General features: G+C 29.7%; 1 protein-coding gene across 1 annotated transcript in view; it reads right to left on the minus strand.

Annotated features, from left to right (window-relative positions):
- The window catches only part of Dlg5 (MAGUK family member discs large 5), an 87,774-nt gene extending 62,263 nt beyond the window's left edge, over positions 1–25,511 (minus strand). Inside the window, 5 exon segments of the mRNA XM_076512621.1 lie at positions 87–245; positions 4,366–4,520; positions 10,467–10,530; positions 15,357–15,499; positions 24,538–25,511. Of these exon segments, the coding sequence (XP_076368736.1) occupies positions 87–245; positions 4,366–4,520; positions 10,467–10,530; positions 15,357–15,499; positions 24,538–24,823 (807 nt within the window). The 5' untranslated portion in view covers positions 24,824–25,511.
- Between the last annotated feature and the right edge of the window lie 548 nt (positions 25,512–26,059).

Consider the following 26,059-nt stretch of genomic DNA (forward strand, 5'->3'; position numbering starts at 1 on the left):
TTTGGAATATGAATTATCCCAAAACCTTATAAATCTCAAAATGTTATAAAGAAACATGAAGTTATACATCATTAAAACCTATATACCTGCTGTTGTCGACGGAGTTCTGCTACCTCTTTACGATCTTCCTCGCGAAACCTCTGGAGTCGTGCAACTTCCTGCTCAAGACGATGCTTGTCAGCCAGTAACTCACTATACTGTTTCTTCAAGATCACTGTCTCCTGTCTATGTTCATCTCCTTTACTCTAAGTGATGTGGAACATACATGAAACTAGTATCATGATATCTGTTTATAAAATTCCTTTTGAAATAATACAATCATCAATGTTCATGTTATAAATGAAACAAATTCTTATCCTACTATCTACATATAGGGAAACCTGTTTTGAAGTTAATGGCATTAAGTAAAAACTTGGCTTATAAACCTTGTTTTAACTCACCACACTGGTTTCCATTGATCTTCAATATGAAACAAATTCCACACATAGTTATTTAATCTCTCTTAATAATCAGTTAGGTATTTATTATGACATACCACTGGCTGTGCAATATGAACCAGTAGCTACTAACTAAAAAAACATAAAAGGAACTACCTTTTAAAAATGGATAAACTTACATAATTTTGTAATCAATCAGAAAAAATTAATTCAGAATTTTAAAAAATAAGAGCAGTCAAAGTTTTTGTGGCATAAAACAGAGTACCTGTTTTCAACTGACTGCTACAAGCAATATATATCTCCAAGCAAGTAACATTTCAATCAGGAAATACATCTTGTTGTTTTTCTCAAGAGAGTAACTTAAATATGTCAACTTTGTGGTTAATGAACTTTTTTCTTCTTTGACAAGAAGATTTGAATGAAAATAAACAAGAAAATGCAAGTCTTATGGCAAAACTGGTAAAATCATTAAGGGAAAAATGTTTCTTGTTTACAACTGATACAAAAATCATTAATGTATGATGTCAGACTTTCAGTGGCACTATACTGCTGAGTTCAGTATATACTAAGAACAAAACCTTATCTTCATTGCATTCTTTTCCATAAGAAAATAACAGCAGATGCATTAAAAAAACAAGTACTCCTAACAATGCTGCTTACATATCAACTGCATTGAAACAATTTTATATCAAACATATTAAAGCTTTCACAGAAAGTTACATAAGAATACTTTTTAAGACCAAAAACATACCACCTTATATAAATAAGCATGTTATTAGTGAAATGCTTAATATCAAATTGCCTTTTCAAATCTAACCCTACAAAAGGCAATATGGGTTCATTATGCACTCATCTTTAATGTTTCATGGTACAAATACATCATTTCATTGTTTAAGTAAAAGTTTTACAATCTCTTATAAGAATTCACTTATCCTCGACATAAGTTTCATATGTAAAAAACATTAAAAATGAGTACAAAATGTACTGACATGGCCATATACGTTTGATATCTGTGAATGGAAGACTGAGCTATCAAACGTACAAACATGTATAAAAAATGTAAAACATTAAGAATGTTCTAAGTTCAGTGGTTACTCTTATCTGATTTCAATTTGGAAAAATTTTCTCAAATATGGGGCAAACTTAGAAACAAAGATATTCATGTATCATTTCAGTCAAAATTATAAGATGGTGTTTGAAAAATGAATTACAAGAAAAAAAAATTACTACTTCAACAATTAAGCAAAGATTAACACCAAAAGGAAACACTGTTAAAAACAGCAAGCCCAAACCTGTGATAAAAGCCATTTTAATTAACAAAACAGGCCCAAACAACACAAAAACTACATCAAAGACACTGCTTAAATTAAGACATTTACCAGGATACAGACTGTCACATGGATAGTGTACCTTGGTGATTGATCTTTATACACTTATGCATCCTCTCGAATGTAAACTTTGTGTTGTTTGGTCCTGTTTTGTTAACCATGAAGCATATATATTTATAAGCACACACATGAACATAAATAGACAGATCAATTAATAAGATAATAATGGAATATGCTACATAGTGTATACAAAGTTTAAGAGATCACTTTGCCTCACAAACATTTCATAAACAATTTTTCAACAGCATTTATGCATCATTTAAATGCAGTGATAACTAAATTAAACTACTGGTCAGATGATATCATAAAATGCATACCAGTCACAATTTCCTTTATGAAATTTTAAAATGATTAAAAACAAAATCAATATATCAAAAACATCCATATTTTAGTCTGCTAAATAATATTTCAATTTGGAAAAACTGAGAAAATTTATGATCAACCAACTTCAAATTCTTTAAATAAACTCCAAAATCTACTGAAAACAACACAGTAAATGTTTTATATATGTTTCCAATTTTATGTTTCTCTGCAGTTAATAAACAACTCAAAATCTACTCAGACCCAAGTAATAATTTTGAAAAACTGAAATGAAATGATTTTGACTGGTGCACCATTAACCCTTTCTGAACCAAAAACATGTCAACAATACTCAATAATTTGTTTCCTTCATACAATAGAAACACTTAACCAAACTGATTAACCTTAGTAAAGCTGACTACTAACCAGTAAGTAGTTTCAGCTTTAAAATAATGTAGTTTTATTAACTGTTTTCCTTTTTAGGTTGTGAAATTTTGAAAATTTTAAAATAAATAATTTTTAAAAGACACACATAAAATGCTTCTTCTCATTTTTAGAATTTCAGTGATTTTACTAGTTGATCAGAAAATTCCATATTATATTTATAATCAGTTATAATTTGATTAACATTCACTTGTTTAGCTCTCAATACTTTATTTTGCTTATTCCACTAGTTATCAACCAACACTTTTGTTTATAAATTATAAGAAAAATGGTAAAAACTTCCAAACATTTACCAGTGGCCTACAATCTGACCTGTCACAATGGTACCAGGTCAGGGTAGGTAGTAATATTTTTGTTGACTATATTTTTTGTAAAGTTAATTTATACCTAATAAATTTATTTTCAATAAATATTAAGTTCTTTTACTTAGATAGATTGTTTTAATACAATAAACTTAACGATAAAATTCAATGAATAAAAATCTGAGTCCTTAAAAAAATTTACTATTGTCTAAAGTGCTTTGTAAAACTAATTAGCATTTTTTGTCATAGAAGATTCACACAAACAGTTTCAGGAACAAAAAATATATCTATAGAAACTATAAAAAATTCTGAGGTCTGTGGTTTATTCCCAAGTCTTCTAAAACTTCCAACTAAACTGTTAGCCTATAAGACAAAACAGTAAAAATGTTGTGGCCGGTAATATTTATCTAAAATCTGTTTATGGTTTTGGCACTGTCAACAAATGTTATGTAATTTTATCTCACAAAAATTATGGAAAATCTTGTAATCTTTGGATATAATTATTATTAGAAACTTAACTTTTGTTAATTTTTAATTGATCACACACAAGCATTAATAAATAAAGAAACAGAATTGTCAACTTTACAGAAGCAGTACATATGAGTAGGAAAGATAACATTAATTTAACACCACATTATTTATGCCTTATGTCATTCAATTTAAATTCAAAGCTCCTGCTTTGAATTTTCAAAATAATGATTGAAAGGTTTTTATTACTATTGCTAAACAGACCAACAAGCACCTTTTATGTTACGTGTACATTTTCATAACAAATTTCAAAGCTTAAGAAACCTAATAATTCTTACCCTATTTCAGTAATTTTATCCACTCAAAAATATTTAAAATTTTGTAAATTTTGATATATATATTACACTACTTTTAACAGAACTTGGTTTTTTTATTAATTCACAATACACGTACTCTTGTACTGAATATTACTACAAAAAACACAACGTATCTGCACTCAATCCGATACCTTTTAACTTTATAGAATATTAAATATTTTGAGAATTACCATACTATGAAATTTACACACAATGACAATAAAAGCCTGAGCCAAGCCACGATACTCTGTATATTTGTCTAAACATATAATTCAAATAATTTTCTAATATATAAATATTTATGTTTGTGTACAACTCGCATCACTTTAGATCAGAACTATTATGCCATGTATTGAAACAAAATGCATTAACCAATAAAAAGGCTCTTTTACAATATGTTCATATTTATAAAATTCCTACAGGTTTGAAATCTCAAAGTAGGTTTTTTGTTTTATTCTCACATGTGACAGACTAAAACAACTACAATTTTCAGAGATATAATTTCTAAACAAAACTATTAATCCCAAATTATTTTTACAACTGTTTTTTCATAAAAGTAGGATAGAAATGAACTAAAATAATGTTATTTATTCCACCTTTATGTTACTATTTTCAGCATAAGTAATAACGAAATGTTACAATTTTTATCACCATTCAAAGAAAGGTTTACCTTGTGTTTATTGTGGTAAAATTCATTCTCTCTTATGGTGTGTTCTCCAGCACTATCTCGACACAGAGAATGCGACAGGTCTGTGCCATACAACTGAAGATCGTGTATATAGTCTCGTCCAGCACTGCTGAGTGACCGGTCACTTGTGCTCATAGCTAGATCAGTTTTGTTAATAAACAATAATAAATAATAAAACTATCAAACTTAGCAATGAATTGCTCATTTGGCATAATCGGTACACATCTCACATAACCTAATTGTAAGTGGATCTTGGATTTATTTACTGATATTAAAGTAATTTTAGTGGACATCTTACTAGATTTAATTATAGGGAAAAACATCACATGCAGTGTACATATTGCAGGCCTCAACAAATACTTTCAGATCTAGGAGCCAACCCAAAAGTGTAGGAACCAGGTCTGATACAGAAAAGTTATGGAATATATTTTGTCCAATCTGCATGATTATTGTCCAAGACACACAGCATTACACTAAAAAATAAAGGGTTCATTAAACTTTAATATGTTAAATGATTAAAATAATTGACTAAATAACTATAACTTAAATGGATTCTTGCAAAAAAGTAAAGTAAAAGAAAAACAATCACTGTGATATTGATAGATCGAGAAGCTTGTTTCAGCATAGATCTACTCATCCCTATAACACTGTACAAAAATATGTAAAGGCCTTTCAGGGTGTCAAACTTAACTTTACTACTGTTTATATCAGGAAATGTTGGTTACAATTATTTGCTTTCACAGCAGTGAGTTCATGATAATCACATGATATCAACAACCACTGGATAGTACTGTCTGAAATAACTACCTTTGGTCACATATGAGTTTTAAACATGCACAATGATTGGTTGAAATGAGAGAAAAAAGTAAAAATATTAAATGCTGAATCCACCATTAAAATTAAAGAAACAAAGTTTGGTTTCAGACTCAAATAATACAACAATAGTTCTGGACTTTCAATAATCCAGAATTGTTCTAGATTCAAGTTCTATTTAGCACATCTATAACATACAAATAAAATGGAAGATAATACTGAGTACCACAATGAAATTTAGATGCCATGGCAACTCAGCACTGAAGATTTGTTGAGGCCTGATTTATTGCATTTTACTATTTAATTTATAATAAAATATATCAATTCTAGCAACAGCAAGAACATTTGTTTGTATAAAACTCAACTTCATTTATAAACTTCCTTATTTCATTAAATGCAAAATCACTTTATATTAGATTTTAAAAATCATCAGTTAACCTTGGGTATTCTCAATTGGAATGACTGGAAACAAAACATAAATGGTTAAAAATAAGTTTATTTACAAAATGTTAATTTCTTGATACTTAAAACTCACAGTGTATATTTAAATGTGTGCATATCACCAACAATGCTACACTCTTAACATCATTCTTGCAATATGTTTGTTTTTTTTAATTTCGGACAAAGCTACTCAAGGACTATCTGTGCTAGCCATCCCTAATTTAGCAGTGTAAGACTAGAGGGAAAGCAGCTTGTCATCACCACCCACTGCCAACTATTGGGCTACTCTTTTACCAACGAATAATAGGATTGACCGTCACATTATAACGCCCCACGGCTGAAAGGGTGAGCATGTTTGGTACGACGGGGATGCGAACCCACGACCCTCAGATTATGAGTCGCACGCCTTAACACTCTTGGCCATGCCGGGCCCCCTTGCAATATAAAAAAAATATACCATACAATACTCAAACAAATTGAAACTTATATCCTTTTATCAATAGCAATTTTTTCATATAAAAGTAATAACATAAACTACCATTTTCAAATATAATTTCACACATTTCTAGAGAATTATAAATTATGAAAACTAACAATAAGGATCACTACAAAAATAATTTCAAAAGCAGTGTATAAATCGACAAACATAGTCATCTATAACAACTGACCAAAATTACTGAACGTATAAATCGATGCACTAGAAAATCTATTATGATTAAAATTCAATCTTCATTTAGTTATCCTTACTGTTAACAAAATTTTCAATGGATCCAATAATATTTCACATTTTTGGCCAGTTTATGATACCTCATGTAGTAAGATAAAAGCAAATTAATCTACATAAAGTGCAATATTAATTCCAAGATGTTCAAGAATTTGTGAACATTATAACTATTAAAACTGATATAATTTACAAAACACCATGTGTTAGCTATGAATATTGAAACAGCTTACCAATACATGAAATGTGAATATGCTCAAAACCATTCAGCACTTCAAAAATTGCATGTCCAAAATCATAAACTTTAACATTTTCCCAAATTGAAAATGTATTTCTAATAATACTTACTTCCACTGACAAATATAGATATTATTCAAACCCCAAAGTTTTTTTCTTTGCCCACTAAAGTATTATTTTGAATTTTCACACTTGCTCCAGTTTTTTTATACCCCACCCAATTGCCCTTGGTGATATTTGTTTTGTGATACTCTCCACCTACATCACTGCACTCTCTATCCTGGTGCTGTATATAAACACCTTATAAAATAACCTTTTTACTTTCTTGAGTCTGATACCATCCCAGTCTCTAACACGAAAGGGGAAGAGGGTCAGCAAAGGTAAATGTTATTGAAAATACATTTTCAATTTAGGAAGATGTTAACTTCCAAAACATACTTACCTCCACTGCCACTTACAGGTAGAATTCCACAATGAAAAGGTAGAGGGGCCAGTGAGGGCATTAACCAAACAGAAAAGTTCTGCATATATCATGGGTGAACCAAAGGAAGAATGGTACCCAAGTGGAGGAAATGCACTACATGTGAAACAGGTATACTCTCCACAACAAACTTAGTTCCATAATCAAGGACAGAATTGTGCACAAGTGATCATCACTATAGACCAGGCTCAGCCATATAGCCAAGGTTTCACTACTCGGGGTTACAATTTAGGGGTCTTAATCCTTGTATCAAATATTGGTGGCTAGAGCAATTGAACTGCAATATTACATATATTTATATATACACTGTTCCAAACCACCAGAACCACAATTAAAAAGTAATCAACACCTTAGCAGAAAAACATTTTCCTCCACCTGAAGAAGCCCAAAAGGCAACACTCCAGGCTCAAAACAACTAGATTGTGTATGCTTTACTCGATCAAAGGAACAGAACTCATCTGATCTGGAATTATGAACATTCCCAACTAAATGGACAAGGACCATTCCACTTTCCCCCAGAATAAGGGAAGGACTTGGAACAACTGTGCTCATCCAAGAACCCAAGATGACACCACACCAAATTTGAAACTACAAGGTGACAATGGACCCCTTTCTGTAAACAATGTACTGAACAGATACTGATTAAAAAGAAGTGGCATGTACATCTCAGCCGAATAGCAGAGTATCTAACCTGCACCAGTATTATGAGTAGGCTCTTGCATAGGCTGGTTTGCTTCCACAGACATATAGGAAAAAAACATCTAGTGACACAAAGAGAAGGGCCCCAACATTCTCCTGTTCTTTAAGAAAGGAAGAATTCACTCTAACACTTCAAATAAATGTGATTTTTGGACTAAGTAGAAACTGAAGTAGATATATGTCAACCTTATAAATTACACCTCAATGCCATATGAAAAACAGTATAACCTCTATGCCAGAAGCATGAGCTTCTGGATAGCCAGGTTTATTATGGTTACCCCCATAGCAAGAGCCTAAAATGAAGTGGAAGAGCATGGTACACTAGAAGGGACTGAAGAAGCAGAAACTCAGGTGTAGCAGTCAATTTAATGCTATCAACTGGATCAGACAGTGGGTTGAAACAAATCATATTTCATACCCTGAGTTACACATGAAGTGGAAAGAAGGTTCAGAGGTGGAAAGCAGCTATTGCCAAAACCCATAGATGATGGACCAGAGACCAAATTGCCAGTAGATGGGTGATCCAATGAACTGCCAACACACCAATTAAAATAGCAAATGAGAGCCAATCCAAGAGAACCTTGTGATGCAACATCTATTCAGTTGAGAGAATCTGTGAGAATTGAAACAATGAACCTATTATCACAGCCATTGCTCTTGAAATATGGGAAGCTAAAATAATGATAAGAGAAGTTCTGAAAAAGGAAGTCCAGAATTTGAAAATAAGGAGATGTAAACCACATGCCTCCTTGATAACAAACATACAACATCATCACAGAATAATCAGAGTAAAGCCTGATGATTACACATTGAGAAGCCCAGATCATGCCTGTTGAAGAGTAAGAATGTGAAAACATTGTGTAGGAAGCCCTCATCATCTGTGCATAAATTTGAAATTCCTGACTGTTGGTATGAGCACCCCATCCCCAAAGCAAGATATTCATGAAAAAAAAAAAAACTGGATGATGTGGTAGTAGAGGAACACAAATCATGGTAAAGTCCAGACTGAACAACTTCTCAAGATCATAAACTGAACAACTTCTCAAGATCATAAACTGAACTAAGGAAATCAATAAGCAGATGTATATGATCCTTCATCATTTAAAGGCAATACAGGGAAAATTTGTGTTATTATTTCAAATGCATAAAGGATTCAAGTAATGCCCACATTTCCAGAAAAAGAAGAACCATCCACAGAATGGGAGAAGGAGAGATGAAAAAGAGTGTGGTATTCTATTCTAATAATAATGAATAGAATGAGAGACAGCTAAGCCCAACTAAAAGAGGAAATGAGGAAAAAAATCCAGACTGATGACATATTGAATTAAAGCAAGAATATATTTTACATTCCCAAAAGGGATGCCTGCCTGGGATGTACCTGAAAAAAGAATCAGGATGTGATTGTCTAATAACTGACAAAAAGGTGCCAGTAGTAACCAGTTGTCCGTGGTACAATGGAATGACAAAGACAAAGAAAAAAAAATCATACAATATGGCAGAACACAACTGAAGCCAATGAGAGTTCAAAGGAAAAAAAACCATAACTACATAACCTGACCTTTGTGCACCACAAATGCCAATAGTGGTGGGACTACACCACTAAAGCAAAGTACAGATAGGAGCTGACTATAAATCAAGTTGGACATCTACAATTCCATTAAAAAAAACAGCTTGAGGAATGAGTAATTTGTGAACCTTGGCAAACCTAGGCATTAATATAGATGAGGAAAATCAATGCTTGGACAACAATCTTCTGTCAGCATAGGCCCAACAACTGGCAAGAATAAAACTCTGAAGAACTAGCCTAGACTCAGATAACCCTAGAAGTAATTTCCAAATTTCAATAAACAGTGGGAGAAAAAACCTAGATATTGGGTGGATAATAGTATGGAAGATATAAACTAAATGACCAATTGTGACTCCAGCAGAGCTCCTTGACCCAAAGTTAAGATAACCACACAAATAGAAATGCTTGGAACCAGGCCCCCACAGCTACAGAAGATAATCAACAATCACTGACATTGCTGGCAATTTGACTAAGCAGTGAAAGCCTTTGATATAGACAAAATCTATTCAGAGTGCCAGTGTACTAAGGGAATTATGCCAGGGGTAAAGACTCACAATAATACAGGTGGAAATACAACACCCTGTTGGAGCCAATGAAGTTTGAGAGTCCAACAACCATTAGTGACATTGTGATAAAAACTATTTGAATGAAGTACGTGTATACCATACCATGATAGAGGATGCATTCACATAGATGGAGAGTATCACCAAGGGCAATGAAGTAGGGTATAAAAGACTGAAGCAAGTGAGAACAATCAGACCAATGCTTAGATGGGCAAAGAAGAAATCCTGGTGGTCAAATAATAACTAAGTGTTAGAGAAAGCAAGTATGCATTGGAATAAAGTTTGTTAGAAAAATAATCAAAATTAAAAGGAATACAAACACAATATCTGCTTAAGAAGAAAATTATACCAATGGTCTAAACTGATCAAAGATGTTTGTGTTTAACAAATCCAATTCTCAATACAAGCTCCAGTCATGATAAACATCAAACAGGTTTCTAATGTGCCCAAAATTATTACCACTTAGTCATTATTTTCCAATTTATTCCACATAAGCTGTAGATATTATCTGTAAAGAAAGATAATAGAACAGAAACTTACTATGAGTTTTCAATAACGTACCAAGGCCTGATCCCAAACTATCTCCAGTAACAGTAAGGCGTCTGTGCACCATTTCCTTGTCTCCCTGTACAGTATCAAAATTAAATGTTGTGTTTTAAGATTACTTATTTCCTAAATAATATTAAAGGTTGTTTATTTTTAAACAAGACTAAATTTCAAAATTTCAAATAGGTAAGATTGTAATTACAATCCCTAATACACTGTCAGTCTCATTTGGTCACTCGAAATGATACAAGTTCTGCTACTTTTCCAACATCACTACATTTAATGAAATAACTCTGAGGACTTTTATGAATATTCTATTATATTTTTATAGTGTCTAACTTTTCTAACACTCATACCTTGCATTAAATATTACATTAATTCTACAGACATGGGAGGAGTCAAACTGCACATATCCCTACATTTTTACAAACTTACATTCAAAATGTAATTAAACTTTTTTATTTTCAATATTAAGTAAATACAAAATACTATGTAATCTATAATTTAAATTCAAAATAACAGAACAACACCAAGTTTTTATAAAACAATTGTAATGAAGAGGACACATGACAGTTTTCAAATTCATATCCATAAAAATTTGGTGGCATTTTTTATTGTAAATTTAAACTTTATTTTTGTTTACTTTGTTATTACTTGGCATCAGAATGAAGTTTATGATTCAAGTATTTATGTTATCTAAACTTTCATTCCCTAATTTCAAAAGGAAATATTTAAACAAATTCTAATCTGCACCTCTGAGTCACATGATACAATGACTTCTAACTCATGGGCTTGTTGTCTTCCCTTACATGGACTTTAGATTGTATAACCACTAAAAAACACATTTTATAGATACTGACAAACCCAAATAAAAAATTTCAATCTCTTTTTGCTTTACTGATTTATAACTATCTTTGTTCAACCAAAATTGACAAGCAACTCCAATGTCTTTTAAGAAATGTCTACAATTCTCTCTTAAATTTCTACTGGATATACATATAACCAATGAAAACAGTATATTTTAAACTAAATAAGTTACATTATTGTTTTGTTAAACTTGACATTTTATAAGGAGAGCCTGATGTGCTTTGACTAAAGATACATCTTTGAGCAGTAATGGATTAGTTAACCTATTTACAGGTTAATTAAAAAGTCAGATAAATTACAGTAATTAAAACCAAATGCTAAATGTCCTGGTTTGTTTATTTATATATATTTTAACTTGTTGTAAATTTCTTTCATAAACATGACAAAACCATAAAAGTTGAAACTTATTAAATAACAAAATGTAAATAAAAAAAACTGAAATAAACATTTCCGCTTGAAAAATACAAGGAGACTGCCAAGCACAATGCAACTTATTTAAATCAATAGTTTGTTTACCCTATGCTCTTACTAGACAAATTTTTTGCTTCATTAACCCTAACAAACAACTCACAGGTCAAAGACCATGTCATCATGTTTGTTGACTTGCATTGAAAATTTTACCGAAATACTATTTTATGAATGTATGCCAACAATTTGATATCAAATTGCAGATAATTAAAATTTTAGTATTATACAGTAAATTTCTTAATTTAAACTTAAATAGTAAAAACACACCTAAATATTGATTTTTGTGTGTCACACTGTATTGCGAATGCAGCATTGGTTCAACTTAGATGTTTGCAATGTTCAAATGCAAAATCTACAGTTTCTAACAAATTAAACTCATATTGCCAATAGTGACAAGCTGTAATATAAAATAAGAACCTCCTATTTTCTTACATAATAATATATTTATTGAATCTACAAAGGTGACTTTGCCCATCTCTTTCTATCTGTAACAGACTTGTTGTGTTTACCCAAATCTTGATAACTTTTATGAAAATACATTATATACTTTTAAAGTTATATCATATATACCTTCACAGTTACATTGTTGTGGAAAATATGAATCCATTGTGAAAGGGTTAATAAACAGCAACCATGTAGGTCTTCAAGATTTAATCCAAGTACAAAAAAAATATACGGTATGAACATCTAGAGAAGGCATACACAGTTTCTCAGCATGTATGTTGCAATAGTAGTTATAAAGTTGTTTCATTACGAATATATTTTAATTTTTAGCTATAACTCTCAAAGACTATTTTCAACTGTCTTCTTAATGTTTTCTTAAATGCCAACTGTACCAACTAAACCACACAGTTAAATTAGAAATATACAGATTTATTTATGATGAATTCCAAAAAATGGATTCAGATTAAAGAATTTAAAAAAAAGGAAAAATACTAGTGGTGAAATACAATAGTAAAACTAGTGATGCTGTCAAAAGAAAATGTGTGTGTGTGTGTGTGTGTGCATGCTTGAAAAGCATTGATTTTTGAAGTATTGTTACTTTTATAAGCCTAATTAATGTTGTTTAGAATTATAAAATATAAATATACAACTATCAGTGTAAACAAGAGACCAATTAAAAATTCCTGATTGGCATAATTTCGATACAGTATAATTGGCTCAGATCAATACCTGTGTTGTTGTCAAATTTAATGTAGAGAGCATTGTTTATTAATAACTTGTAAAAATAAATACAATAGTACTAATAAAGTATGATACAAACTAACCAGGACACATTTAGTTTGTCTGTTGCAGTACCTAATCCGAAAGGTGAGGTTTCACTGTTTTATATTTTCATACTTCAATTCTTATGTGCTGTTGTTAAGGACTGATTTTATGCAGAGTTGTAATAAATATTTTTTTTAAAATTTTAAATGGCTTGTCATTGTAACTTGTACTTATGACAACAGCTTACTGGAAATGCAGAAGGCATTAGCATAGGTTACTGTAGAAGATTTCATTAATGATTTGGTTGGGTTTGATTGAATGGGAATTGTGACAGATGAATCAACTGAATGTTCATATGAAACAAAACAATGGTGATAAATGCAACATGCACAAGAATTGACAAATCCATCTGTGAATTTCTTGTGCGTATCCAACCTTGAAAGTGATGTAACTGAATGCACACACATATAGACACACATTAAAGCTGTTGAAGTACTTGAGAAGTACAATCTTGACTAAACAAATATGTGTTCACCAGCACTTACAGCATATCAATGATATCAACAATGAGAAGGACATTCAATGATGGTGGTTCAAAAATTGAAGGATGGATTTCCAATTGCTTTTCCTGTACTTGACATTGCTCATCACTGTCTTTCGCTTTATATCAAGCTAATTGTTATGTAGGCTATTTCGAGGTATTAGGGTCAATATATTACAGCTATTATAAAAAAAAAGCACAATCTTAGAAGCATGCAGTTCACCTTATTCAAAACCTAGGTTAAGTTCAAAGTCTAAAATCCAATGGTTAAGCCCTGAGAGCTCAGTGTTTATGTTGAGCAAAAAATGGGAATTTTAAAACCTTTATGAAACAATTAGTTGAATACTCATTAGAAAACTAAAGATTCTCTCATATCAGCAAACTAGTAATGTTCATGCAAGTGAACTTCTGAAGTTAGCTGTAACTTACTAGTTTCTAGCTGTTCATTTTATGGATATTGTTATATGGATGTGATAAAAACTTTATCACACACAGACATCTTATAGATTTTAGCTCTCTTAGCACAGTCATTTCATCAATATTGTTGAGAAAATTAAGATAGCATCAGAAAAAATCATTAAAGAACTTTGAGTCCACTGCACTAGGTACCAAATGATACCTTTTAATGGTCTAGTCATGTAGCTAAATACAATTATGAGCAGAAGGGGCAAATTTTCAGAAGTCAAAACCCAATATCAACACAACCTGTGTGAAAAATTCACAAAAAATTCAAATGTTGTAAATCTTTAAGAGTTAGACCTAGACACGTACAAGCATCAATGTAAAATGAATTTGCCTCCAAGGAGAAAACTGAAAGTGTAACACTAGTACAGGAAGTTAACAGCAGACCTTGTTTTTGCTGCTATAATGTGATAGCATCAGATGTAAAAATATCAACTTAAAAAGAGCCATTTAAATTCACTAATGCAAATTTATTTCAGTATACCTGACCTTGACAAAACACATCCAAATTTACTTTGAAAAAGCTTTTACTTATTAATCCATGGGCAAAATGCACAGGATTATGATCTGAACTTATTGTACATCTGTTTAAAATGTTGTGCAGTATTACTTGGAAAGGTGAACTTTACATATTGAATGTACTGTTAGAAACAAAGATGTATAGTTTAAATTACATTGTAACAAATGTCTTTTACTCCCAAATAAATATGAAATTATATAAAAATACTTTGTTAAAAAAAACTAAGAAAACTAATTTGTGAATATGTTGAATGTTACTACACACTACACACTAGTCAACTTAAGTTTATGTACCTTTATTAAAACTACAAATAGTGCACTCTTAAGTTATAACTTAGAGAAGGGAAACCAATTAAAGATATATTTCAAAAAAGATTTGGAGGTAAAATATTGGATTGTTTGTATTCAATTGCCAACTGATATTTTGTAAAATAATTTCAAAAGCTACAACAAAAATCTATTCATAAAGTATTTCTACATCTGTGTACATATTTAGCTTTTAATGGGTAATTAAATCTGGTGCTTGAGTTTTACAGTTGTAAATGACCAATATCTTTATACACAGTGCAATAATATTAAAATAATTCAATTAAATAACTACTTAGTTCAATACAGTGACTTAAGGTATAAGTGGAATATAGAAAGAATTTATAATACCCTAACAAACTTTTGTTTATGTGTGGTGGCTACTGAATTTCACCAACAATTTTTTGTTTGTTTTGAAGAATTAGCTACTAGTGACTACAAAAATAAATAATAAACAAAAACAGGAAAACACTGCAAGAGATCATTGTTATACATTTTTGGAATGTTACTTAAAAAATATTGTAAGTACTTACATGTATCTTGTGAAGCTCTCTCCGCATGACTTCTTGATCACAGCTCAGTGACCTCAAGGAGGTCAAACTACTTTGAGAAGAATCTAGTAGCCTGAGTGGCATAGTGTTTCTGCTCCTAGTAAACTGTCCATCTTTACCTTCTCCTGATTTTAGAAAGTAGGTCAATAAATTTAAATCATTATAAAACTTCATAATGAACAAAACATTTATTACAATTACCTGTTAAATTTTAATCTCAAAGCTTCTCAAAGATGATTAAAGTAGCAAAATTTCAAAGTTGAAGTGCCTATTAAGTGCACATCTTCCAGAGAAAAACAAAATAAAATATTTTAACTTTTCAAATCACATTTAGTGGTTTCTAACTTTAAGTACAGTTGATTGAAAATTTGAAGTCACAAAGTTTTCACCATGTTATGACAATGTTATCCTAACAGGCAGAAGCAATGTATAGGGTGATTCTATATAATTATGCAACAAATAACAGTCAAGCTAGTTGGGGACTTAGAATGACGAGAGAAAAAGAAAGCATAAATTGAATTAACAATGGTTATGGAGCTTGGCATATAACTGTGATAACAATTCATGAAACTAAAGGTGTAATCACAGTTTGTTTTGTCTTCAAAATAAAAAGGGCTTTTAAACTTATGTCTAATATCCATGGTAAAAAATAGTTTTGCTTATTTGAAGGTATTTTCATTCTTGTCAATTAGTCTACATTTTCTCAATCAGTGGGGGTGTATAAACATAATTTCATAGTTTTTTTCTGCCACAACTCACTACACTTAATCTTTATTTTAACCTAAGAACAATTTTACATATACTCATATAAAAATTATATTAAACATCAGAAGCCAGCAAAATATTAAAACCAACAGACTTAATACCTATGACAAAATCATCACACTAGACAACACATACTTTTTCAACATTTTAAATTTTTTTAAACAAGTTTCAAATACAGCAGTTGTTGAAAAACGTTCAGACAGTATACAGGACTATTTTGTAAACTTTTTATTTAGTGCAAAGTATCTGACCTACTAAATACTTATTAAATAAACAAATATATATTTTCAAAGTATAATCATGATCCTTTTGCAGTTCTGAAAACTCAGTTTCACAAAATTTGACAATCAATGGGTCCATTAAATCAATCACATTAACTAATCCATATTCTCACAAGATTGATAGTTGGAATAATCTGAAACACTAGTTCCAGTTACTTGATTATGTTCATGAATTAAGTCATATCTGTTTAAGCTAATCAACCTTGGATTATTTAGAATAAACAAAAATCATAATGGCAGTATCTTGATTATTTGGGCAGGCATAATTATCTAGATAAAAATGCCAATTTAATTAGTTGATCGTTTTTGTGGTATAATCAATTTAATAGTAATTTTGATTAATCATTTTATATGACACTCATTGATGTAACTGTTACCCATGAAATGGATATTTTAGATCTATCTTCACTGTAAAAAAAAGCACTAAAAACAATGCCTTACTTCATGTGTTAGACACAAACAATAAGCTAGATATATATATATATAATACTACATTGTGAAAAATGAGTCAGGCAAATAAAAAATTAAGTTACTTTCAGTTTCAAACATGTTTTTTTGCAAATGTGTTGTTTGTCCATTTGTATAAATTATTTATTTTTAATAAAGATAATGAATTACAGGCTGAAGTTCTTATTTCTCAATTTTCATATACAGTTTCCTGAAAATATTTTTAATTAACCTTTCCACAACAAGGTGGGTGGAATTCACACAGTTCTTAACCAAACAAGTACTCCTGAGAGTAATCATACTGATGATTTTTGATAATGTATGTACATGTTTATAAAATTTTGCAACTTAGTTAAACATTACAAGGCTTTTGTACACAAAATATCAGGTGTTTGAAATAAGTATTAATCTTTTTAAATTAAAGATTTTCTTGCAAAATTTTCTTTCAGAATGTTGACTATCCAACACGTAATTTTCATTTTAAGATTAAAAATACTTCTATGCATCAGAAAATTTTCAAATTTCATGTGAAATTTTTATAACCTCCAAATGATTATAAAATGTTTGTTAAAAATAATTTTATATTTTATCTGTTAATTTCACTATCAAATTGAAATCTCTGTACATATTTAGTGAACTTGACTAATCTTGTAACCACTATAAATAATTCAGAAATAAATATGTTATGCTCCTAGAATGACTACTAGTTGTAACTCAAAAACATAAATGTTTAATCTAAATAGATTAAATGTCATAACATCATAAATTTATATATATTTATTATTTTATCATATTGATACTTCAGCCATTACTGTCTAACATTACAGAAACTACAAAGATGCAGAGCACACGTACTCATCCTATTTTATCCAAGAATACAAGATTGACCATTACAAAGTGACCTGTCTTGGCTGTGTTTAAGTAGACAAATATTTTTTAAAATACAGTCACATTTCAGTTATAAGTAATTAAATAGCTATATACATTACTACTATTTACAAAAAAGTTTTAAACATTTTTCTTAAAACATACAACAGTAAATATAGAATTAAGGCAAACAATTATCAAGTTATGACCTTTATATTTAGTTTTAGCTTGTTGTAGATTACTACACCTTAATAAATTTTGCATGTGGAGGATGGAAAAAACATTTTTTCAAGTTTCACATGTATCTTTGAATAACCAAAAAATATCATAAAATTACTAAAATATTAATACAATTGAATTTCAATATAATTTCTAAAGTTTAGTAACTAAGCTGTATTTGGGTCAAAAAAATATGAAATTTCAAACAAGCTAGAGACTCAAGTTCTAAATACAAATGTTTGTCTCAAAAGAAAGAAATGCTACTGTTATATCTGAAAATGGCTGAGGAAACCACTTGAGGTACATTGAGCATTTGTTTGGTTATTCAAATGTCATATTATAGAAATAAATGTATATAATGAAACATTTCCAAAAATGGAAAATGGAGAGCAACATTTCAGCAAATAGAAAAGAGAGGTTTTTTATTTTATATTCTAGCTTTTCAATATTGGTAATTTGAGTTCCTAATTTATACAAAACTATAGACTTTTTATCTGGGCAACATAAACATCTAATTTGAACTGGTGCTGCATTTAATGTATAAAATGTGACACAAAAAACTGATGTTTAGGTGTATTTGTTTAATATTTACTTTTAAATTAAAAATTAAATTATGTGCAATGTGTGTTATAATCTATAGTTTGATACCACAATCAATGAAAAATTCATAATATAGTCGTTTAGTAAAATGTTAAATGCAAATCAATAAATGCAATGACATGGCCTTTGACCTGTGATCCATGAAGAAAGAATTAAAATAAATTAGGAAAATAGTAAATAATTTATTTATATGCACCATGCCAAATCCACTTCTTAATTATGTTTAACAAATTCTTATAGAGTTATAACTCATTAACAAACTACTTCAGAGATCTTAATCTGTCCTTGAATAACCTTTCATCCCAGGTAAGGATCCCAAGACTGTAAATGTGGGCCAACCAATGAAATTATAACCTCTTTAGACGTGCATCTAATATTTCTGTAGATACCACCTAAAACTCTATTTGACCTGCCACTAGCAACAACACATTGTTTTGATGACTTGAGACCAATCAACTAGAATATCAAAATCCTTCCCTTTCTTAACACCGTTATTACAAAACTAATTATATTTATGATTTAAATTATGATATCCCATGTGCATCACCATGCATTTATTTGTCAAAAAAAACCAAATCATTCAAATTTGTTGATACACCAGCAGCATCATTTCCACAACCATCAACACCCAAAACCATAGTATCACCAAATTTAAATAAATTTTACTTACCTTTTCTTCATCTGTTATTGATGCAAACCCAAAAATTATCAAAAGTCCTACCACTGAGCCTTGAAGTATCCCACTATTGACATTCAATCATTTACACTGAATTCCATTTGTAACAACCCTATGTTATCTTTCAAACAGGGAGTTTTCTAAACAATGAGCTAAACTACTTCCCACATTTAAATATACAATTTTTAACAAGACTTTTGTGTGCCACCTTATCAAATACTTTCTGCAAACCCAAATACACCAAATCTACATCATCTATACAAGAATGTGAATATCTACCACTAGTAAGACAAGATTTTACCCAGTGAAATTATGATTATCATCTAACAAAGTTTTACCCTTTCTTAATTGAATTTGCAAGCGTCTTTCATAAAACTTTTCTGAAGACAAATGTAAAACTAACAGATCTTTGTTTGCTGAAACAATTTTTATAAAATTCCTTAAAAAGCAAAAGTAACGTTAGCCAAGTTCCAATTATCTTGCACCTGCCTGCTATTCAAGGACTTAAAAAAACAAAAGTGGTTCACATATGCAGTTCTTTAAAACCCTTGAAGAAATATCTGTCCCAGGAACTTTGTCATTTTTTTTAAACTTCCCAAAATTTTTTCTTGAGAATCTCCAAATTAACATGATCACCTTTTTCAATTCTGCATCTGTTTAGTAACAATTTATTTAGTAATTGTTGGATTAACAGCCCTTGCAAATAAGCCAGTCCATACCCTATCAACCACTCTAAAACATTCTTTTTCAAACTGAATTGTTCCCACAAATCCAACCAGCCAACATATCCATCCTTACATATTCACTTTATCTTAACATTCAGCCCTCAATAATCAACTCAATTTCATATCCACCCAACTAAGTCTGTAGTATCCTCGACAGAATTAAGTTAATATGGCTCCTTTGTCTTTTATCAATCCCTTTTTCTTATCACTTAGTTTCTACAACTTAACCTTTTAACTCTTTTGCAATAGGCTTGATATAACATGAGTTTGTCTATACATTTACATGTGTTAAGTATATATACTATAACTTTTGATGCAGCATGTGTATCTTCATAAGAGGTATACTTTCAGTAAAGGTTACAGGTATTTTGTACACAAAAAAATCAGATTTTTTAATGAAACATTTTTACTAGATGTCTTTGTGAAAATATCAAATCTGTTTTCTTACTAGTCTGAGTATAAAGTGATTTTGTGTTATGATTAAAATCTATTCTTCATCCCAAAATTCTCAAATGTTCTTTACGTAATCTCTAAAACATCCTAATTACATTTGACATTTTTTTTCAGTAAGACTATATTTTATGTTATTTTCTATACTCTACCTATGTAGGATCTGTCACTTCAACCTCATAACCATCATAAAAAAATTAGAAACTAAATATAAATTATACTTTTTTTTTGTGCTAGAATGACTACATATTATAAACACAAAAATCAAAAATACAAATGTTTAGTCTAAGTAGCTTAAGTCTCATAACACTATATATTTACATATATATTTATTACTTTTTATTATATTGACATTCTAGTCATGCCTAGATGACATTACATAATTTGCATTGATGCAGCACAAACACACTCCTGTTACGTATCAAGTATTATAAATCTGATCTTTAGTCTTCCATCTCTTGGTTATGTTTTAATGGGCAAGCATTTTACAATATACAGTCACATTTCAATTATTATACATTATATATATGTATACAGATTAACACTATTTAGAAATAAATTAAAATTTAATTTTCTTAAAATATAAAACAATAAATCAAGAAGCAAACATTTATCTCTTCTTGCTACAGCCTTTGAACTCTGTTGCTGCTGGACATAGGTTGCTAAGACTTAAAATTTTGCATGTGGAGGCTATTAAACAAAAAGTTCAAGTTCAACAAACAAAATATCAAAAACAACAATAATGATATCACAAAATTCCACTATAATTTATTAAATGTAGTAACTAAGATTACTTAAATTAAAAAAAAAAATGAAACTTTGAGCAGTCTAATAAAGTTTTACCTTCTTAATATCTCAGTTCAAAAGAGATCTGGTAGCCTTAAAATGGCTAATGAAACCACTCTGGGGACATTCTAAGCTGTTAACTGGTTATTCACATTATATATTGGAGTAAGTGTGCACAAAGGACAGTTTTCAAAAATGGCCAAAGGTAAGTGGGGTCACTGTGTTTGATACAGCACATAATCCATATCTCAGCAAAATGAAAAGATCCAAGATTCTTATATTTTATATTCTAGCTTAATAATATTACTAATTTAAGTTCCTAATTTGTACAGAACTACAGACTTAGTATTTTGACATCACAAATACCTAATTTTAAACAGTGCTGCATTCAGCATACCACGACTCACTAAAATCTATATTTAGATGTGTTCTTTTAATATTTACTTTTTAATTATGAAATTAATCATATATAACATTAAGGTTTGAATTATAATCTACAGTTTGATTCCAAACTTAATGACACAAATTCAGTAAATAGTAGTTCAATAAAATTTTGAATGCAAGTCAAATATGATGATATGGCCTTTGACCAGTGATTCTGTTTGTAAAAGGATTAAACATAAACTAACACATTTTAAATTAAGTAAACTAACTTGATAATATAAAGATTGTAATATGACCATTCTTCTCTTTCACAGCAATATGTATGATCTTCTAAACCTTAAGTTGTAGTGAAAAACAACTATTTGTGAAAAAAATACATATACATATATATATATATACATATATATACACACACGTTATATGCTTTTGAGACGTTAATATTATCCTCTATATAAAATAAACTAAACTAATCTGAACAAGCATTTCATATGCAACACATTTTGATACTACCTGCATTACACCATTTCCAAAGCACCAAATGCATTTTAAATGTCTTTAAAATGCCACAATTGAGATCTTTTACAGACTAGATCAATAACTGTGTGCACTTGCAAGGAAAGTATTTGGGTAGTTACAAAATTTTTGAAATAAAGAGAATGCTTCCTAATGACAACAAGCATGGGTACAAATAACATTATAGCACCTGCAAATTTTGCTATTTATCTGAATGAAGAAATTCATTACTCAGAAACAGTACCAAGTGAAAAGTACATTGCCAAATATAATGATACAAATACTATTACACTTAATACTCATATCTCCTAAATGTATGATTGAATTTATATTAAACAATTGGATAACACTGCCAGAGATGAATATTTTGATAAGCTGTTATTCAGAAAAGAATGTATAGTTCCTATCAATAACATAAAATAACATGTAAAAACTAAGTTTCACACTGTGTGTTTTGGTAAAACAAAACAGTAACATTTTCACACGTATTGAGAAGCAACATACAATAAATTATGCACTGAGGCATATCAGGAAAAATTAGCATAATAATGATGGAATAAAAGAAATATCTTGTAATATATTCTTACAAATTTATTATGATCATTACAATATTGACTTTATGATTGACATAATTTCAAATTAGGACCATTTTAAATTAAATCATGCAGGAGAGTTCATTAAGAAACATGCTCTTGAAAATAACATTTCTGAAAGAAATGTCTCAAAAATGTTTTACAGTCTGGGCCAATTTTCAGAATTGATAGAGTTACTACTGTATTTAAACTGCAACTCATGTATACTTAATCAATCCCAGAACACGTTTGAATATTTATCATCTTATAAAATAGAATACAGCATAAAATTTGTCATGACTGTTTAATTACATTAATAAAACGATTTATACTTTCACATTTCAATGCTATATCAATTTACAGATTTAGCTGTTTTTTTTTTAATTGATTAGTACATTTGCATTTGCAATTTACCATATGGTTAAAAGGTTGTCTTATTATATCGGTAAAGAATACCACTTCCTAAGAATTTGCTCTGGGATCAAATAGCTGCAAATATAAGATAAGCTAATATTAACCTTTCACAACTTTCATTGTAACATAAATTCAGAAAAGTAAAAAGTGTGGTGTGACAAACATAATGAAGAAAAAATGAAATTTATAGTTTATTTAACACTGCAAATAGTTCTGCAAATTATATATTACAATATAACAAAATGTAAAAACAATAAGTTTACACTATATTCAATATTTGAGAATACAGTTACTTGTACATAAATAAGAAACTTAACACAATAGAAAAAAGGAAAAGAAAATTCAGTCTATTTCACCCAAACATAGTGTGAGAGTTGTCTGGATGCTGTCAGCTGTCTGACTGGTTTCTCTCTAGTCAGTAGTTTGAATTAGAGATGGTGATATATAGCCTCAGAAATTTAATTATAACTTTAAAACAAAGAAACAACTACAAAGCCCTCAGAACTGAAAGTGAGGGCATGTTTAGTAGCAATAGAAAATAAACTCACCAAGACTTTTAATCCCAAAGTAACCTCATAATCATTAAGCAATGCCATACTGACCCAAAGCTAAACTAACTTAAATTTAAAAATAATAATATCCTAAAACAATATTTCAATTACTTGTATAATTGGAATAGTCAAAAGCAGTAACAATCAGAAACAATAATTTCAATTAGTTGATTATTTCCATGGCATTAATCAATTTGTGAATTTGATTAAATGATTATTTCCTGTGATACTAATTAATATAACTGTAATATTAACTATTTTAGGTAGTTTATAGAAATAAGTTTATTTCTACAAATATTGTAATTTTATAGTACAACTTTAGCTTTCATCAATGGTTATACCCAAACAGATGCTGAAAAAATAATTAAAAGCAAGGTAGTGCATATGGCATTCCCTCATTATGGATCACACTTTTAGTTTATGGAAACTTGCTTGAAAGTATGACTGAAGAAACATGCCTTAGTTTAATGACATACAAGTTATTAATTTTGATATATACTTATAAATAAACTGATTACAAGTCTCTCACCTTCACAAAAGAGGGGTAAGAGATGAACTTATTAAAACATACAAGATACCTTATGACAGTCTACTGAGATATTCAGCATAGGATAATTATGTCTACGAACAGACAATCTGAATCAGAGAAAGTGAACTTTCTGTGAATTTTTTTTTTGTTATTGTCGTTCAATATACATGTCACAGTCAATGCAGATTATAACACAGAGAAACAATCATGATAATGTTTATGCTACAGTTATGAAATTTAAGGAATATATTTTTCCCTTGCTGTTAAATATTTTTTACACACACCTTCATCATCATGTATATGTCTAATGCTAAAATATATTGGCATATTTGAGTCAAGGTCCTAAGGAAATAACACCATAAAAAAAATAAGTGATCTACAAACCTCCCACTTTCTGAGTACTTCCTAAAAACATCACTGTCAACAGATGAGGATAGGTTGTCTCAAGTGCAACACACAAACTTTGAAAAGCTTGGCTACCTTTGTTTTGCAAAATATCTAATAATTTTTCTGCCTTTGCTGCTGTACTTTCTTGGTTACACACATCATTAACATCATCAAAACTCAATGTTCCATTAGCTTTCAAACAAGGTATAAGACAATCTGTATCGACACAACGTACAAACTTTGGTCTCAGTTCACCAATCAACTCCCTATAATGTTCATTCATTTTTAATTTTCTAAATAAAATCTTTAAAAACCTATGAAACCATTTAAAAAATTATGACTGGTATAAAAGAGACACCACCATTTTTATGATTTACTTATACATTTTTAAAAGAAACAATAATACTTAACACCGACCAAATTAAATTTTATCGATATTGTAAATGCACAACGACGAAAATATTTATGTCAGATAGCCAACCTCAATAATGGTAGAGTAGTTGGTATTACCCTGTTTACGACTTAGAGCCTAGACTAATCAAGCTAAGGTAAGCCTAGAACTACAACTTGAAATACTACTAATAGTAATAGTCATATTATTAGTAGTAGGAAGTCAAATCGAATGCAAGGGAGTTATTTTTTATAAATCTGTTTAAAATAAATCTAAACCCACTATCATAAACAAAATGCCTTTAACTAATCATCATTAATTACATTTTGTTTTTTGGCATACATTTAACTTTTGAGACCACAAACAAGTGTACATGTACGACCCACATACACCCGCTCGGTACATAAAAATCGTGCCATTGACTTTTCGGTCAATCACAAGAGTTTTGTACTGAAGTATTAATCATAAGACGCTAAAATTATTTAAAAATTATAAAAATAGAAATATCGCAAAAAATAATTGTACAAGTCAAATTCATTATTAACAATAATATATTTTCCGTAGTACTTTATGGAATATTTAAAATACCACAAGCTAAGAATAGGTTCGCACAACTCTTTTTTTTTTTTTTTTTTGTAAATTTAACTGAAAAAAACATTCAGTTTTTTCATTTAATAGTTTTGACCTAGTATAACAAATGTTTTTTTTCATTTAAAATATTTTATTCTGCTATAAGATACACTTTTTAAGTGTAAACATTTAATTATTTTAATTTTAATTCTGAAAAAACTAGTGTGCATTTTGTAGGCAGTAATTCCTTTTTATCTCAGTTACTATTTTGCAAAATCTAAAACAGTAAAATGCTAGAATTTAATCAATAAATGGGGGAAAATAATATTTTTAATATATTTTTTATTCAAAAATAGATGTAACATTACACTTTTTGTTTTAAAAACACGTTTACTTCGCTTCCCTAAAACGTTTGTTAAATTTGTTATAAGGGTTTATGTTTGTGTGTGTGTAAGTTTTTAGAATTGAAACTTGTGCCACAGGGAGGCTAAATAATTAATGATCTTGATGTACACTTATATCATTCACATTTATGGTACTGGATAAAAGCAACACTTA

This window comes from Tachypleus tridentatus, chromosome 7, assembly GCF_004210375.1.
Source record: "Tachypleus tridentatus isolate NWPU-2018 chromosome 7, ASM421037v1, whole genome shotgun sequence".
In the NCBI taxonomy this organism is placed as follows: domain Eukaryota; kingdom Metazoa; phylum Arthropoda; class Merostomata; order Xiphosura; family Limulidae; genus Tachypleus; species Tachypleus tridentatus.